Source organism: Halichoeres trimaculatus, unplaced genomic scaffold (assembly GCF_033239565.1).
Source record: "Halichoeres trimaculatus isolate MK-OKI-2021-1 unplaced genomic scaffold, fHalTri1.1 fHalTri1_scaffold_19, whole genome shotgun sequence".
Lineage (NCBI taxonomy): Eukaryota > Metazoa > Chordata > Actinopteri > Labriformes > Labridae > Halichoeres > Halichoeres trimaculatus.
The window spans coordinates 27339036-27356408 of record NW_027437197.1 but is presented as its reverse complement, the minus strand read 5'-3'; the positions used below and the strand labels follow the sequence as shown (position 1 = coordinate 27356408).

General features: G+C 42.6%; 1 protein-coding gene across 3 annotated transcripts in view; it reads right to left on the bottom strand.

The window, feature by feature from the left end:
• Positions 1 to 9956: 9956 nt before the first annotated feature.
• The window catches only part of dgkg (diacylglycerol kinase, gamma), a 131660-nt gene continuing 124243 nt past the window's right edge, over positions 9957 to 17373 (bottom strand). For all 3 annotated transcript variants that reach the window (XM_074694662.1, XM_074694664.1, XM_074694663.1), the window contains one exon: positions 9957 to 15933. In XM_074694662.1, coding sequence (XP_074550763.1) covers positions 15835 to 15933 — 99 coding nt within the window. In that variant the 3' untranslated portion in view covers positions 9957 to 15834. The remainder of the gene's footprint in view (positions 15934 to 17373) is intronic.

Genomic DNA, 17373 nt, shown 5'->3' with positions numbered 1-17373 from the left:
TGATTGGTCGAGCGCCCCTGTCTGTTGGGAAAGCAGCCAATGACGTCTCGGTAGCTAATGAATTATGCATACCAACTGTTTGGACCAATCAGAGCGCAGCAGAGGACTATTTTTATGAATGGCTGGGTTTCATTCACATTTTTTCAAGCGTCAACGCCAAGATGTGTTTGTTAAAGGGCCAGCTGCAGTGGAAATGTACTAAAGATTGAAACGTACTCACAGACTGTAGTGATGTGCGTCCCGCTGTCTCTCTACTGGACTCTAATGATGGATTACAACTCTAAAAGAACAAATTGGATTTCAACTGTGCTATTGGCTTTGCCACACTGTACTGTACTGAAACAAATCATTAATGTGTGAATTTTAAGTTGGTGCTGAACAGAGTTGCAATGGAAAAGAATCAGCAAAATGACGTACATGATTGAGGATTAACACAGATAAATGAAGAGAATGTGGTTTTCTAAGTAAATGATAGAAAATAAAGATAATATAATTCACACTCACATATATCAAACTTTAAACGTTATAACACATTGTAACATTACAACACCTGTAAATTAACTTTTCTCTTCTTCAAACATCAGTGCCCCCATTTAAATGTTTACTTCTGCTCCTTTGCAAAAACAAATACATTCATTCATAAACACACAAAGCTGTATCTACACTCAATCTGATAAGTTTTATGAGCTCTTCTGTGCCTCGAAAGCAGACTCAAACACGTGATGATGAGTCAGACCAACGTGCCACATGAATCGATAAGACTAGCACAAATGTTTTATAGACATTTATTGTAGCTACAGGATGTAATTAACTTAAGTGATGAGCTGACATTCCATGCTGCTTTATTGTGTTTTAATCTTTTCCTACTATTCGTGGACTAGTTTGAACTTAACTCAGTATTTCATTTAGTTTGTAATGCTAAGTATCGTCTTTGATTAATGCTCATCACGTCACATTTCTGTTTTCATAAGGACAACACCTCAGGAGGGAACCTCAGATTTTACAACTACTGCTGAAGTCATCAAGTCCATCTGTCTTATCCATGCAAGCTGCAGCCTAAAGAGAAAAATGACTTTCTTTTGATTCATAATTTAGAATTATGTCCATGTGTGTTATTGAGGGCACAATGTATTGAAAAAAACAACAACCAGCTTAAGCAGAAGGACAGAAAGCTGATTCATCATTGATGGATGGGTGAAGATCATGTCTTCAGCTGCACTGAAGCAAAGGTGGACATGTTAACTGAGAACCCTGTCTTTGTTCCAACATGTTTTAAGCTCTGAATGATGTAAAGAAACAAGAAATGCACCAACAAAACACTGCAAAGAAGACAAAAAGTACACCTTGGATGGCTCTACCCTGTATAGCTGTCTATATATTTGATCCCAAAAACTTTTGAATAGCAGTGACTGATTTGAGGGGCTATGAAAGAATACTTCAGAACAGAAAAAAGAGTAATGGAAATGCAAAGTAATTGATTTAATTCTTCTCACTCAAGGCCAATAGACTGATCACATATTGAGGGAATGAAAATTAAAAAAGGCAAGAGATGCACAGCCAGCATGCTATCACTGTTGATATGCATATTTCACAAGTTCATCTTTGTTTCTGCTCTCTGAACCTACAAATTTCTTCAAAGTTGTTACTGAATGCAACATTCTGTTAATGTCCATCTCCTTTAATATCTGACTTGTTTTCACAGGAATCTGCTTTGAAACAGCTCCAGGAAGATAAACCTCATCTTTTTTGACTGTTGAACAGAAGCAGAAAGTTAGACGTTGTGATCTATGTGCGAACATTTGTTCATGTTGAGGCCCAAAGGTTAAAGGGCAAAAATAAATAACCTTTGTCGTTATCACCTCCAGTCTAGGAATCCCTGATATTGCATCTCTGCAAATGCCTCTCAGTTTGACACAAAAATCAGCAGCTGGCATGAAAACAGTAATCTCTGTTTTATCCCTGAGACCATGATGCAGAGATTAGGAGCCTGCGGCAGAACAATAATAGCAGGAAAAGACAAACAGACATGTAGCTGTCACATTGGAGGGTACAGTGCTGTCTTTGTTATCTTTTGTCTGTCTCTGAGGTCTAAGGCCAAAGACAAACAGCTTGTCTTTCACAGCACCTGCTCTGTTTGGAGATGAAGAGCTGCAAAATGTGGAGGTGAGACGGCTTTAAAATATCTGTTGTCAAATTCAATATGTGTGGAGCGCTAAACAGCAGAGGACACATATCTGTGAGACTATTCCAGAAGCAACAGCCTGCAGGTCCACTGTATGTGCACCTCTCTGCTGCTGCGGATGTGGTGGGTGGTCACTTGGAGGCGTGTGGAGAGCGAGCACATTGTGTTGCTGTTCTTACTCTTTCCTTAAATAAATGTGCCATATGCAAAAGGGGTGACATGCTGCTTTCTGTGCACACCTCTCTCTGCCTCTCTCAGAGCTAGTGGGAGAGGAGGCGTTTTGAAAGCAGATTTCCTGTTCCCTCGAAGACGACTGTAGGTTAGTGTGACACTGACATAACAGCCAGGTCAGCAGAGCTGCATGGGTGTCATGTGGACTAATCCAGGTACTTAGAATCCAGCACTAAGCCACCAAAGACACTATGCATGGAAGCACTGAGGCCCAATCCTTTGTGAACATGCACGGTCACCTTGATGGATAAACAATCCTCTGTAGCTTTGAGGTTAAGAGTTAATGATTCATCCTGGCAACAACACCACCAGCAGCTCTATCAAGGAGCTGAGGAGTTTTCCAACATGTTGCATAATCCTCATTAGCTGATATTGTTTTCCTGAACATCAATTATTTTATAGTTCTACATTTTTCAGAGAAATTCAAAGGTTTTTCATTCTACCCATGCAGGTTCTGATGACTTGGTGCTTAGGGAAAGGATGCCAACACCCTGTGAAATGAAATAAGGTGAAACCTGTCCTGCAGTTCTTTAAAGTCCACCAGAGAAGTCCTAAGAAGGGGGTCATTTACAAGGTCATGTAAGAAAAAATTAGATCAATCAAATAAAGAGCACCAAAGAGGTTTTCACGGTTAAAGCTTATACGGCATGAAACAATAAGATTTGAGCTCATCTTTAACTTCCAACCCGATGAAAGAGCTGACTCGGTCTTCACTGCTCATTTCTTAATTTTATGACTAAATGAAGCCATGCTGGTTTCCTTTGAAACGGCTGTGACCTGTCCAGGCGGTGAACAGGTCTTGAATCTCTGCTGAATAACACACACTATGACCAAGCAGAAGTGGGTGAAAGCTGTATAATCCAGAGTCTTGGCAGTCCATCCCAGCTTGCAAATGTCTGTCAAAACACACATTTGAAAATGAGTTAAAATGAGAAAGTGGTGCCTCTGGGCGCAGGATGCTCTCTCACTGAGGGACAAGATGTGACTTGCTGGCTATTAATAGCACTTTGGGAGATAATTCCTGCCTTGTTATCTTAGCAGTCGAACTCAAGAAGCCTTGCCAAAGGCACACTCTTCAGAGGCTCCCAGTTGTATAACCATGCTTTCTCCTATTATCTCCCCTCTCCTCCATTCTTAATTCTCCTTCTTCTTTGACATTCCTCTTTTCTTACACATTCTATGCCTTTCTCTCTGCTTGGTCTCTTCTGAGTCTTTAGGAAGCTGCTGGGTCAAGAGGGCACAGAGAATATTTCATCCTACAGCAGAAACCGATGACGAGCTTCAGAAGCTTCTCTTTGTCCTCAGGTTATAGAGTATTTGAAGCATTGTTACTGTGGCCTTTCAGGTTTAAGGTACAATAAGAAGCGTTTTCATAAGAACAAAAGAACACAGACATGCTGACAGGTCTGTCAGTGACAGGCTCACTGTACAATTAGACTTTGATGAGAAATGCTTATTTCATATATCATGATGAGTGGACATTTATGTTTCTCTTCTCTGTAAACATGTTCAAACTGTTGCTTACCCCATGAAAACTTGATCATAAAAAAGAAGGGATTGGACAGGATTTGCTTTTTCAACCGTTTAACCTGTATTATAGATGTACCTCTTAAATATTGTCCCTTCCATCTCTGGTAATCTCAGTGCTAAAGTAAAATAAATAAAGTAATGATGTGATATGACCTAGCACGAACCTCCGGTCTAAAATTATGAGACGATGCTGAAGTGGTAAAATCTGCATTTCCTCTAGTGTCCACTTGAGGCTGGCTCTGGAAGAACTAGAAGTCACACACACCAAGCCAAAAATAAAAGTTGTGCAGAAATAAACACATTCACAGCCTGGTACAAAACAATGTTTTGTCTGAATTAGTAATTTCTTGATCAGCACACACTGAAAGGGCGCTGGATTTTTTTCTAACTCAATGCAAGCTCGCCCAATCAGAGGCACAGCTCAGCTGAGGTGACCGACAGGAATCCTGTGGAGTGTTTTCAAGTGACCCCATCAACTGGGGATCAGCCATGTTGGAGGAACTGTGACAACAGAACAGAAATGAGCCTGGACTTTTTTCACACCAGGTGATTAATTATTGATGATGATTGAAAATCAGGGTGAAGAGGGCAAATGATTGTCTGAAGAACTGAGGCCCCGTTTACACGGAGACTCCTGCAATGATTCTTCCTTTGCGTTTTCAAAAGCCACCTGCGTTTACATGAGGACGGCGTGAAAACGATATGCGTTCATACGACTCCAGGAGGACAAGTCTCCGCTTCTGTTCTTTCTTTTTCTGCCATTTTGTTGTGTGAGACGGTCGGCAATCCAACCATAACGCCCATTACCGCCAACTACTGGCTCAACTGGAAATGTGGCTGAGCGCGGAGCCTTCACCTCAAACTGCAAGTGCGCATGCGGTGACGTCAGCGTTTCACCCTGAGACGCTCCGCTCTGTGTTTACACGAAGCTGGATGGAGGAGCGGATTCAGATCTTTCCACTCTGGGGAGCGTTTTCAAAAGTTTGCGTTTTCACTGAAAACGCAACATGGTCTCGTCTAAACGGAAGGCCAAAACGCAACGAAATGTTTGCGGAATCGACCGTTTTCGGCGTCATGTAAACGGGGCCTGAGATCATGGCTCGCTAAACTCCACCAGGACTTCAAAGGCAGTAATCTGGACTAACGAGTCTGTTCACAGCATTTCCTGTCAAGTCGGTCATGTTCTCTTTCCATCGCTTCTTAAAATCACACTTTAGTAACAGTAAATATATTATGATAGAATAAAACTTCGTTTGAGAGGCAAGTCACGCCAACAAATAGGACTTAAGTCAAACTCAGCGTCTTTCAGGGGCTTTTTAAAAGTGTGCCTCTCCCCAAAAAATCAATTCTGTGGAACCCCTCTCTCATGAAAAATAATAGTTGATAACATCAATGTTTTTAAAACTCTGGGTAGATGATGATAAAGATACTAGCTCCTCATATGGGTCTTTCTCACCTATTGGGCCTAATTTTTCAAAATCACAAAAATTTCAAAACAAAACAAGACACAAAGCTAAAAAAAAAACAATCCAACACGAGCTAGTACAACTGGACAGAATACTACACAACACAGTAGCGTAAGATGTGATACAACACAGAAAGTATGAACTTGTACAATATAATGTTCATCATTGTTTCATGAAATAGAATTTCATGATTGTATTTAATTATCCAACATGGCATGATGTGGTTTAAGATTAACAAACACATAAGACCACAGTGTAAACTACAATATAATAAAGCACACTATGATATGATAGGATGATGCACACTTACATGAAATGATAGCACAGGGGTAGTTGGATGCTATGACATGACACTCACTTCTCTGCTTGGACACAATCTAAGCAGAGAAGAAGAGAAGCAGAGAGCTGTGGGCCACTAAGAGCAGGTATTACTGTGTTTTCAATTCTTCAGCCCTTATTTTCTTTTGACTGATAGCACTTATTTTCCAAAGTGTTTTTTTTTTTTTCACTCAGGGACTTCCTCTTGTTTCATTTCAAGTAATACTGCTTCGACTTAAGTCAAGGATAAAAATGCATCCCCCTTTACTTTCCTCTGTCAGGTTTGAAATGTTTTCAAGTCTGCTTCAGGAAACAGACGGTTTGATTGGATGATCTAAATAACCATATAATCTCTCTCTAATTGAATATTTCTGTTGACCAACTTCTCAACTGAGGAATCCAGCAGAGAAATGTGGCCCTCTTCAAACCATTGTCTCATTGTTTGTTCGCTCTCATCACAGATTTCCCCCCAGATTGAATCTGACTGTTTAATGTCATCAGTGACTCACAGCTGTTGTTGGATGTAATTAACCTCAAATCATCCATGAAGATAAAAAAACAGGATTTTGTCTTTATCAGGCTGAGCTAACAGACACCAAAGACGGATCTTGTCAAGCATGTAAGCGTGAGATGATGACTCCAACATGAATGTTTGCAGCAGGAGTCCAACGCAAGGGTGAAGTCTGGCTCAGAAACCACAGGCTCAGCCTTCTGTGCACCATTTGTTGGATGGATCCTGACTTTAACTCAAAGCAGAGTGAGGCTGGATGTATGGATTTTTAGTCCAGTCTAATTCTGGACTTCACAGGCTGGAAGTCTGCCCTTGACCCTGTGTGAGCTGAGACTCCCCGTCCACTCTGACCCTGAGGGGACAGTGGGCTTGCAGCTCAGATTCTGACCTATTCTATTATCCCTGATGCTGTGTAATGATTTTTGAAGAACTCTGAAAACTCTGTGGTCACGTGTGAAACGTCCGTGTGGAGCAACAGTATGAGTCCGGGGGGCTCTGCTAAATCTGTGCCTCTGATGTCACTCAATACTACAGATCTGTCCCAGGACAAAACTAGATCACACTGATCAGGACAGGAGAGATGGTACAGGCATGAAGTGGGGGAGAGGCCGAATGGTCCCATGGCCAGACATACCGATCCAACCCCAGGGGGTGGAGCTAGAATCACTGCATTCTGCTGGTTGGTCACTTCCTGTGTGGCAGAAGTAATAAAGAACAACACATACTCCTGACATGTTTTGATCTCCATCCGTCTACCTGAAGTGAACTTTATTTTTGCCTGTTTCCAGACAGCCTGAAACTGCTGTTGAAATAGAATTGTGACGCGTTTTTCGTCTTCTTTGGACTTATTAGCAGGGTACACTACGCTGTGCTGCTATGCTGTCACGCTGTTACATAGCTGATGCAGATATCAGCATCTGTCTAGTCAACCTGTATCTAATTAGAGGTTGGATTATGATTTTTAGCACTATTACTGAATTTTGATGAAGATTGAGGTATACTGTTGCAGCATTGCATGCAGTTGGCTTGTTGATTTATGCCCCCCCCCATTTAAAAAAAATAAATAGAAAATAAAATAAAACTTGCACTTAATGGCAGCACCTGCAGCCGAATAACTTGAAGCACTGTTGTCTCACTAACTAGGTTTTCCTTCTGTCTAAATTCTTGCTTGTGTTGTACGTCACTTTGGACAAAAGCGTCTGCTAAATAAAACTGTAGAACTGTAGAATTGAACTGATTGAACTGGACTACTTGGTGGAAATGGGGTTATTGATGCACCTTGATAACAACACTAGCTAAAGCTTGTCTGAAAACGTAAGTCCCTTTCATGAAAAACCTCAGGATAAGACCTGGCACTTTGTCAGAATGCCCTTTGCACATGCAAATCGCAGCCTGTAGTTGGCTGCATCTTTTTTCACCAGAGGAGCAGAGAACACAATGGTACTGTTTCATTTGCAGCCACAGTTGACGTTAATTTGGCTGTCTTGGGGTGAGCAAGTTGCACACGTACGTGGGAAAAAGACACTCAACTTTAAACACACCTCTCAGACACATCCTGTAGCTGTGGCTGCAACACTTAGTTTCCTCCTCCTGGTCAGCATCAGATTCAGGATCACATGTGGAGTGTACTTGTACAGGTTATTCGGGAACACATGCCTTGTTGTCCCCCGTTTGTTTTTCTGCCTCTGCGTCTATCTGTACCGGTCACCGTGCACACCCACAGATTACTGCACAGATAAAGAGGTTACGAACTGAGAGGCTGTAGCTTGTGTCTTTGGCACCCCCTGTGAACAGAGTGATACAGGTTATCATACAGGTTAGTAGTTGTTCCTCCTCCTGCCCTCTCTAAACTCACACACTACTCTTTGTGAATGCTTGCTGAGGGAAAAGTAAAGAAAATCTGTTTCTTCATGCTACAGATATCCCAGTATGACACCAAACCCTGGCAGAAGTTACAGACATTACAGTTTAAGGTACAGCTGTCATCAGTCTTGCTGATGATGGCTTGTTTTCTGTCACAGGTCATAAAAAAAGAACACTAAAAATATCATTAAAGGGGACATATCATGCTTGTTTCTCCTTTTCACTATGCCAGACTAGGATGCCTGTAAAGCATTTCTGCCCTCAGTACAAGTCATTTAGTTCCTTCATTGCCCCACAATAGCGTTCTCAATATCCTCATTTTAGGCCATTCTGAAGATCTCGTTGAAACGCTCCGTTTGGAGAATGACCTCCAGTAACCTCGCAACGTCACAGCCCTTTGTGCTCTGATTGGTCAGTTCTATCAGAGGGGCGGAGGGGGTAGAGCCAGGGGGTGGTTTTTGCAGCATGGCAGTATTTACAAAATCGCCATATTGGATGGGGCAGACCGAGCGAGTTTGCTGTTTGCCAAAACTTCACTAATAAAATGGCAGAGTGTAGGATACGTCCTTTTGTATTAGAGTCAGACCCAGACGATTCTGCAGCTCAGGAAGAAGAAAATCCACCTGGACACAGATCATCTCAGGACGCTTCAGTGTGGTGAGTCAAAGCGGTACTGTAACATGTAGAGTTTATACGTGGAAATATAGGCAGACTTCACCAATAAACAATTTCTATAACAGGGCTCCATCCTGCTCCTTCACTTTTCTCTGTCTGTTTTATCTATCATGCTGAAAGTGTAGTCTAAAGATCGCCTCTACCGTCAGTTCCTCACTATGTTATTACCGCAGCATTATTGTGGTCCAGGTGCACAGTGCATGTCAGAACAAGCATGCAAATATCACCGCCTCACAAGTATTACGACGTCTGCTAAAACTACAGTGTTTTAACTGCTAATTCACCATGTAAAGCCGAGCTGCTCTGCAGAGCAGAGTCCCTGCATCCAGCACTCAGTCAGTCGGCTCTTGGTGGGTGTATCCCTTGGTGGCGGTTGTGTGACTAACTGACATCACAGAGGAGGAGCTGCTTTCTCAGATTACTCCAATAAAAAGAAAGGATCTTCGTGTCGTCACGACGGTCGAAATGTCGCGGCCAAATGGCAATGACCTATTTTCAGAGGCATCAAATCTTGTTCTAAGATACAGAAAAAATACAATATCTCATTTTTTTTGAAAATTCAGGGGGTGAAAGGTCTTGTTTTCAAATTTATTATATTATATGTAAGTATTAAATCAGGGATCAGCATGATATGTCCCCTTTAAATGTGATCTTTAATCATTCTAAGCAGCCCTTCTATGTCTAAAACTGGTGACATCCTACGTTTTTGGATTTGTTTGTGAATTGCAAACAAAGAAAAAAACCTCGAGCTGTGTGAAGATTTCTGAAAAAAATTCTGTGGACTGAAAAACTCTGTTAGTACAGTTAGCCGTTGAGCTCAGTCTCTGTGTCTGAGGATTATATATGCTTTTATTAACGGAGAAAGACTTCAGTGTGAGGTGGCTTTGATGACGCTGAGTCCAAGGACTTCTCTCTGACTCATCAATTCAGGGAAAATCAAAGAGCCTTGGAGGCAAACCTTTCAGCCTGAGGTAGCTTCAGCTAGCGGGGGGTTTGTGTTCACCTTGTATGTTATGAAACCTGCCGGGTAACTTAAAACACAGCCTGCAGCTCAATGATGAAGTCTGTTTGTCCTAAACTTAGAGCAGTCAAATATAATTCTCAGACAGAGACAGGAATAAGGACACAAAGCAGGTGGAGTAGATGAAAAGATGACAATGTGACACATATTTGAGTTTGATTTATTTCAATTCATGTAACCTGATGATCTACATATGCCAGTTGGATGCTTTGACGACCAGTCATCAATCAAATAACTTAACAGGAGTTGGACAAAAGATACAGCTGGTGATTTCTAAACCTTTTTGATCATGAACGAAACCCATGAAAAGAACCTGACCACCAACAACAGAAAGGGCTCACATGCACTGATTTATTCTGCAAGAGTCCAAATTTAGTCCAAAACCTACAGATCAGCGAGCCAAAGGGGGAGGTATGAGGGCCTGGTGTCAGAAAAGCCTAATATATGGAGTTGTCTCACTTTTGTAATGTTAGATAAAAAATGAAAAGTCAAAACTAACAAAGCCTCTTTACATTTTGAAGTCGAACTGGTTTTGGCACTGGTATGTCAACCTCGTTGTTGGTTTCGGTTTCTTCTTGCGGGCTTCGTCGTCTCATCTCACCAAAGCAATAGCATGCTTCATCAAACTGCAGATGAAGACACACACCACTTCTATTATGTCAAACACAGATCAGCTCAGCAGCAGAGTTACATCAGACTGCTAGCTTGATACCGGCTAACGGCTACTGCAAATTGAAGGTTGGGATGACACAGGAATGGCTGAGCATGTTGCCAAGTGTGGATCTGATCATGTGCTCCTGTGGGGTCTGGTTCCTCTGGCAGTCTGGGTCAGAGATAATCTCTCTGAGACAGAGTAAAGTTGGAAATGTCACCACTAACCCTCCTTCACAGATCAATTCCATGATTTTTTCTTTACTCTGTTGTCTGAGTCCTGAGCAAACGGTAAGCACAGAGCAGATTGATGGTTTCGTTAAGGCGATTGATTGGTTGAAAGGACAGGAATAGAGATGATCTGTTTGACACATCGGTTATTCACTCAGACAGCCTTTGTGTGGGCTTCAAGAGGCCGCTCCTCTCCAACAATGAATCACTAATATATCTTTTAATGGCAGACAGAAACTTCACCTCAGACGTCCACTTTCTGTCTCTTTTCAATGGATGAACAAAAACCACAACAAAATAAATATCTGGAATATCCGGAATAATGAAGCAAAAGAATCACTCTCCTCTTTGATCACTCTACTTTGTTACAGCAGGCATGCGGTGATGTAAGTTCATTTCAGATAAAATATTATAAACAATTATGTACACTTGGTATTACAGCTGTCTAAAACCATTATCTTCATAAATGTAAAGTTACTGTAAACATGCACTCTTTCACCGCAGACTGCTCCGTGAACCCAGGCTCCATGAGGGATAATCTGAGGGAAATGATGCTTTGCATTGCTTATCTTCTGTGGATCATCACAGTGAACATGGTGTTAAAAACTGAGCTGTGTGTGGAGAACGGACTTTGACTGGTGAGATATTATAACAGAAACCATTACACTGAATGACAGGAGGTGTGTTCAGACCAGAGAGCTGCCTATGAACAAAAGGCCACGTGACCAAGCAACACGAGAACATCACAGCAGGTTGGAGGACAGGGGTAGAAGAGACACTTAAATGAAGAATTTCACTTTGAATCTGTTTCAGCTTGTTTTGGTCCAACTTTAAGGCACAATCATCCGTAACACCCTGTTTAACATCTCTGGACTAGCCTCTATTTTCAACCAACCAACGCACAGCTGATGTAGACCTTGCACAAGATGACTCTAAGATCCTTACTGATTTAAAAGATGGGTTTTAAAGCATGCATATGAGAAACACAGAAACTCATGTGATCAATCGCAAGTTCCTACAACAAAGATGCTTCCTTATTCATGAGGTGTGCGAGGACATACGGCTCCCGCTCGTCTCGTTAAAGGGACAGTCCAACCTGGAGTATCATAAATAAGACGTGTTTATGATCCCAGACTGGGGCGCTCTGACTTGGACCGAAGCAGTGGAAAAGAAGTTTTGACGCCACACACTAAGGGTTGTTTAAATATTAAGTGATGACAAACCTGAATCAGTACAACTTGAATCTGATCTTCAGCTGCAAATAAGGTCGAAAGTCACCGAATAAAATATTTCTAAAATCTTCATCAGATCTTAAAGACATCCTTCCTCACAGTGGACCTCATTCACAAACAGTGTGTATGCACAAATTTGTGCTGAAATTGTGCGTACAAATATTTGAGGCCCAAATGTGTGATTCATCAGTATTTTTTCTCTTGAATTTTGTTTCTCAGACCATGCATATGCACTAATGATGGCGGCCAACTCAGAAAATGTACACTCATACACTTTTTGACTAAATGCACAACATTTTTAAACTACTTTCAGGAAAAGAAAAACGGCTTTCATAGAATTCAATAGTAAAAACTGTGAATTGACTTGACATTTTCACCCCATCATACATGTAATCTTGAATCTTAGTTTTACAACTCCAAAAACCACATTGTACAATTTAAATGTCACAGTTTTGATAATTAAATCACTGGGTATGGTTAATGCAGTGTCTCTAATGGAGGTGTGACAGGGGAGTGGGCTGTGTGCTGTCATTGGCGACACGGATGTCGAGCTCGATGGCGCCCCCTCCTTGGGACAGATGTCCTCGATGAATTGGGGCGTGGTAGTAAACTGATTGCAGGTTGCGGGCATGTCAATGTAGAATGATTTAGATTCACTGTCATACACATGGTGGGGAGACGATAATTGGCTGGCGTGCAGGTGTCATGAATCCAACGGTGATTTTGTGTAAACATGGAACTTGTTAGCAGGGTAAAAACATTTCTAGGCATGTCTTAGTGAATGAGGCCCATTGTTCTAAGAACTGAAAAAATTTCTGCTTCTGTCTAAAATCAAGCATGAGGGGAAAAAAGTTTTGTCCTGTGAGCTTGTCTGGTCTGAAAACACCTGATAATGGATGAGTGACCCCTAGTTGATAATGGTGATGTGTTAAACTAAAGATGAGTGTGTGAGGAAAGCCTGGACATCTCCTCTGTTTCCGTGAAGCCTGGGTACAGGAGCAACGGCTCAAGGTTTTTTAAAGGGAACCAGAGTCTAAAGGCCTGAAAGCCAGACTCTAACGTGGAGCTCAGTTTGAACCATCAGAGCGTCTCTCAGCCTCTCTCTGAGCTGCTGTCAGCAGGACGTATGACAGTTTCCACAGACGTCTAACTCAGATTATACATCAAAGATTCAGTGGTTTATAATCTCTCTGAGACTCATTGTTTAGATTGAGATTACATCTTCTGTCATTTCCTTCAGCAGGCAATGTCATGGTTTAGGGCACGTGTGATAAAAATTGATCCACAGAGCATTAGCTGATCTAAACACCAGCCCCTGTCAGCTCTGTTCTGAAGCCCGGGCACTTTGCTGATGCTCTCCCTGCCTTGGCTTTACATGTATGCATATAAAAGAGAAGGGATGTGTGCTCTGCTTTGGCATTCCACATGGGCATGTGGAAGGGCAGAGAGCTCCCAGAACAGAGCCACACTACCAATTATGACTTACCACGCGCAGATAATTCATTCTCTTGACAACAGTTGGCCAAATCTGTGCTAATTCAGTCTTTGTTTTGGCCTACATGAAGTAAAACATGAACCCTATCTGATTTACATTTGGTGTACTCTCCCTCCAGCCTGTATTTAAGGTCTTTATTCAGTAAAGACTATCACTAAAAAGGCAGGTAAGTTATTTAGTCACATTCATTTCTTGTTACTATAATCTGAGAGACGGGGTGGAAACCTGCTGTCAGAGATGGACTGGAGCGTCTGAGGTGAAGAGCACTGATCTGAACTCCTCTATGCTAAGTTTCCACATGAATAACAATGATATATAAACACATTTGAGTGTACAGTATATGTGAGCTACACCTACTCTCCACATATGTATACATAAACTCAGTCTGCACATACTGAGTGATATATTTGAGCTGTATGGTGAGGACATTCAGACAATACCTTCTCTGTAAAACACTAAGCATGTTGTTATGTACCATGCATACGTTTCCATCTTCACGTAAACTCTTGTCTGTTCGCTGTCAGCACCATGTGGCGGTGGATGCTCTAATGCCACCAGCAGCACCATGCAGACAGGGACGGCTCGGGGATTTGCACGGTGACAGCACACTTGACATTGTGAGTTGATGTTTGACACAGTAAATAGGCATAGGGTTTCAGTAGAGCAGAGATAGCGCGTCCCTGAAATAGAGGGACAAATTTAGTCCCCCTGTCAATGCTGTGGTAAATAGAACCCCCCAGGGGTCCGCTGATATACCCTTGAGGGGATTAATTTCAGTCCTTGACCCACAGAAACATCTGCTGGCGGGTGCACTTCACCGGGGCTGTTGTTAATTCACTCTGGGTGTTTGTGTTAAGTTGAGCTGAGATCAAGAGTGGAGCAAGTTTTCACTCCGCGAGTGGCGCCTTAGCTGTGTCTGTTTCCTTTTCACTATGAACCATCAGAGGTTAGAATAGACGGAGCATGGTATGAGACATTTTTTAAAAAGATGCCAACTTTCAGCAATACTATTCATTCATTTATTCATTCATTCATTTTCTGAACAACTAATCCTTTTCAGGGTCGCGGGTAGCTGGAGCCTATCCCAGCTGTCATTGGGCGAGAGGCAGGGTACACCCTGGACAGGTCGCCAGCCAATCACAGGGCTGACACATAGAGACAGACAACCTTTCACGCACACACTCACACCCAGGGACAATTTAGAGTGATCAGTTAACCTGGTGAGCATGTTTTTAGACTGTGGGAGGAAGCTGGAGAGAACCCAGAGAGAACCCACACATGCACGGGGAGAACATGCAAACTCCAAACAGAAAGGCCCACCGGCCACGCTGGGACTCAAACCAGTGACCTTCTTGCTGTGAGGCTGCAACACTAACCGATGCGCCACCGTGCAGCCCGCAATACGATTCAGCTCTAGGTTTTTTTTTGGTACATTCACAAGCTATCTGACACAAAAAAAACTTTCAAGAGGAGTTTGGATCTTCTTTTTCTGACAGTTTTATGGGAAAAAATATTTCTTGCTTAAGTTAAAAAGGTTTAGTTCCTGTCAACTAGTGAGTGGTGATTGTTACAACCTATTCAGGTTTAGTGTTGCACAAAATGAAAACTTTGCTCCACTCTTGGTCTGTTCTGAATACTGGCTCCAGCGGCCCGTCCATCAGCTCAGGGTGCAGACAGGTTTCTGCTCCAGTCTGTGCAGAACCTGTTTTTGTAGGCCAGTGATGCTGAGAGGAGGAGCTCGCTGCGTGTTTCCAGGCCACTGTTCCCACAATCAACCCACAAACACAATAACTCAATAATGGATGAGGCTCTTCCCTCCCTAATGCTGGGCCGTACCAGTCAGTCTGTGGGGAGACCCGGAGCGAGTGCTCTTACAAGCAGCTCCTGATCCATTATTCATCCAGGTGTTTCAAAGCCAGAGGAGGATCTTTCTTTATTTACTCCCCGCTCTTGTAAACACCCATGATTACCCCCTTGCTCTGTGGCTTTCTGTTGCGTGTGGGAGAATTTCTCATTCTTCATTCAACCTACTTGTTCTGCTCCCATTCACCCCTCACGGAGACTCTTTGTTCAGGGCTGAGAGGGAATCCCTGCAGCAGGCAGTGCAGTACTGGCTTATGGCTGAGTTTCTGGGCAGGGTGCGGCTTGGGCTGGGAGACTTGGCTGTCGGGGGAAAATGAGACTGAGTCCAGGTCTGGGTAGGTGGTTTGGAGACTGGAGGGTGAAGGTTCTCTGAGTTTAGAGACGTTTACGCTCGGGGATAAACTGTCTGCAGGAATGTTCCATTTATGATCCCATTGATGTCCTGAACCAGAGGTCTAATGGAGCTGCCTGTACAGTGTGTGGCATTAGTGTTACTGTGTGTGTGTGTGTGTGTGTGTGTGTGTGTGTGTGTGTGTGGGTGGTTTCCTGTATGCATGCGTGAGTCCTAGTCGCGGCTCCGGTTGCGTCTCTTGAAGAAGAAGAACGGTGTCTTCTGGGGTGGGCCCAGCAGAATGGGGACCTGGTTCTTGTGTGTGATCCTGACCTGAAAGAGTCAGATACAAAAGCAGGTTTAGATAACTCACGTGAACAAAAACCTGCCCCCATTTCCTTGCTACTCATCAGTGATGATGACAGTCATCCTGGCTCTTCACATGTTATGAAACCTCTCACTAAGACCTTGAAACTAACCCACATAACCTCACAGAGCGTCCTATCTTCCACCTCATGAATGAAGAGCCCCTGGAAGAAAAGGATGAAGTTGAATAGATAATAGACGGTTTCCTGCCTTTTTAGGAAAGCTGCCGGTTTGTAATATTTCCTGCCATGACAGCGACAGTGTTGTAGGTTGAGGCCACAGGCGTGCAGAGGAGGCAAATGAATGAAAGCAGGGCAAAGAGCCAGGAAGTAACAAAAGCCCAGAAATCACGACTCTCAGTTCAACATATGGCTGATGTTATGAGCTGTACAGTACATGAGGACATCCACCAAGGCTTCGAAAACTCATCTGTGTAGATATGTGAGCAGGACTGCAGAATCATAACCGGGGGAGACAGAAAACAATCCTTGAGCAGCACACTGATGCTAGTTTAACTCCAAGGTGAGCTTGATTTCATCTAGAAGGTATTATTGTTTGCTCCCTGTAATAATTTCTGTGCCCTTTTGACAAAGTTAAAGCGGTGTTGTTCGCCTTTTTTAAAAAAAAACATTGCTTTTTGATGAATTTCATGAATCTGTAAACTGATCAAAACACTCTGTTCTGAAAGTAGCAGCTTCGCAAAACCTTTGCAAGGTTGTCATGAAATTGCCTTGAGTTCATCATAAAATGCCAGGGCCTCAAACACCAAGGCCTGCTAAAATTAAATGTTTCAGACAGAGGCTGAACAGAGAGTTTTTAAAACAACAGCAAGAAAAAAACAGGGTTTGTTTGAGCTGTTAACAGTGGCGTGGCGTTGGGATTTTTTTTTTTTGAGGAAGCCAAGTGAGACAAAGCCTCTAATCTGTATGATTTTTAGGGAGTGAGGTACATAAAAGACTATGTTGCAGTTTGTATATCGTTATTTCATGTAATGGAATGACCTATCGGAGCACCCAGAGAGCGCTCATTTTACTTACTTTGAACACCCACACACGCCCTTTCACTTTCCCACCCTCAGTCACATATTCACACACATACATTGTCCTCTTGACTTAGCTTAAATATCTTATCAATTTACTCAAACACACAACCAGCCGCTTCATGCACACTGCTAATGTGCTAACCTCTCTGATTTCATTCAGTGACTTGATGATGACGATACTGTGATTTGATTGGTTTGAGGCCAAAGACGGGGTGGCTTCCCTTGACACAGTCTTGGCCAATCACAGGTGAGCAGTGTCATGACCCCAGCCTCATCTGATTGGTTCATTATGAATGATCATTCTTTTTTTTTCACCAAGGGACGCCAACTCAGCTTGGCTTCCTTGCGGACCACAGAACGTTTAT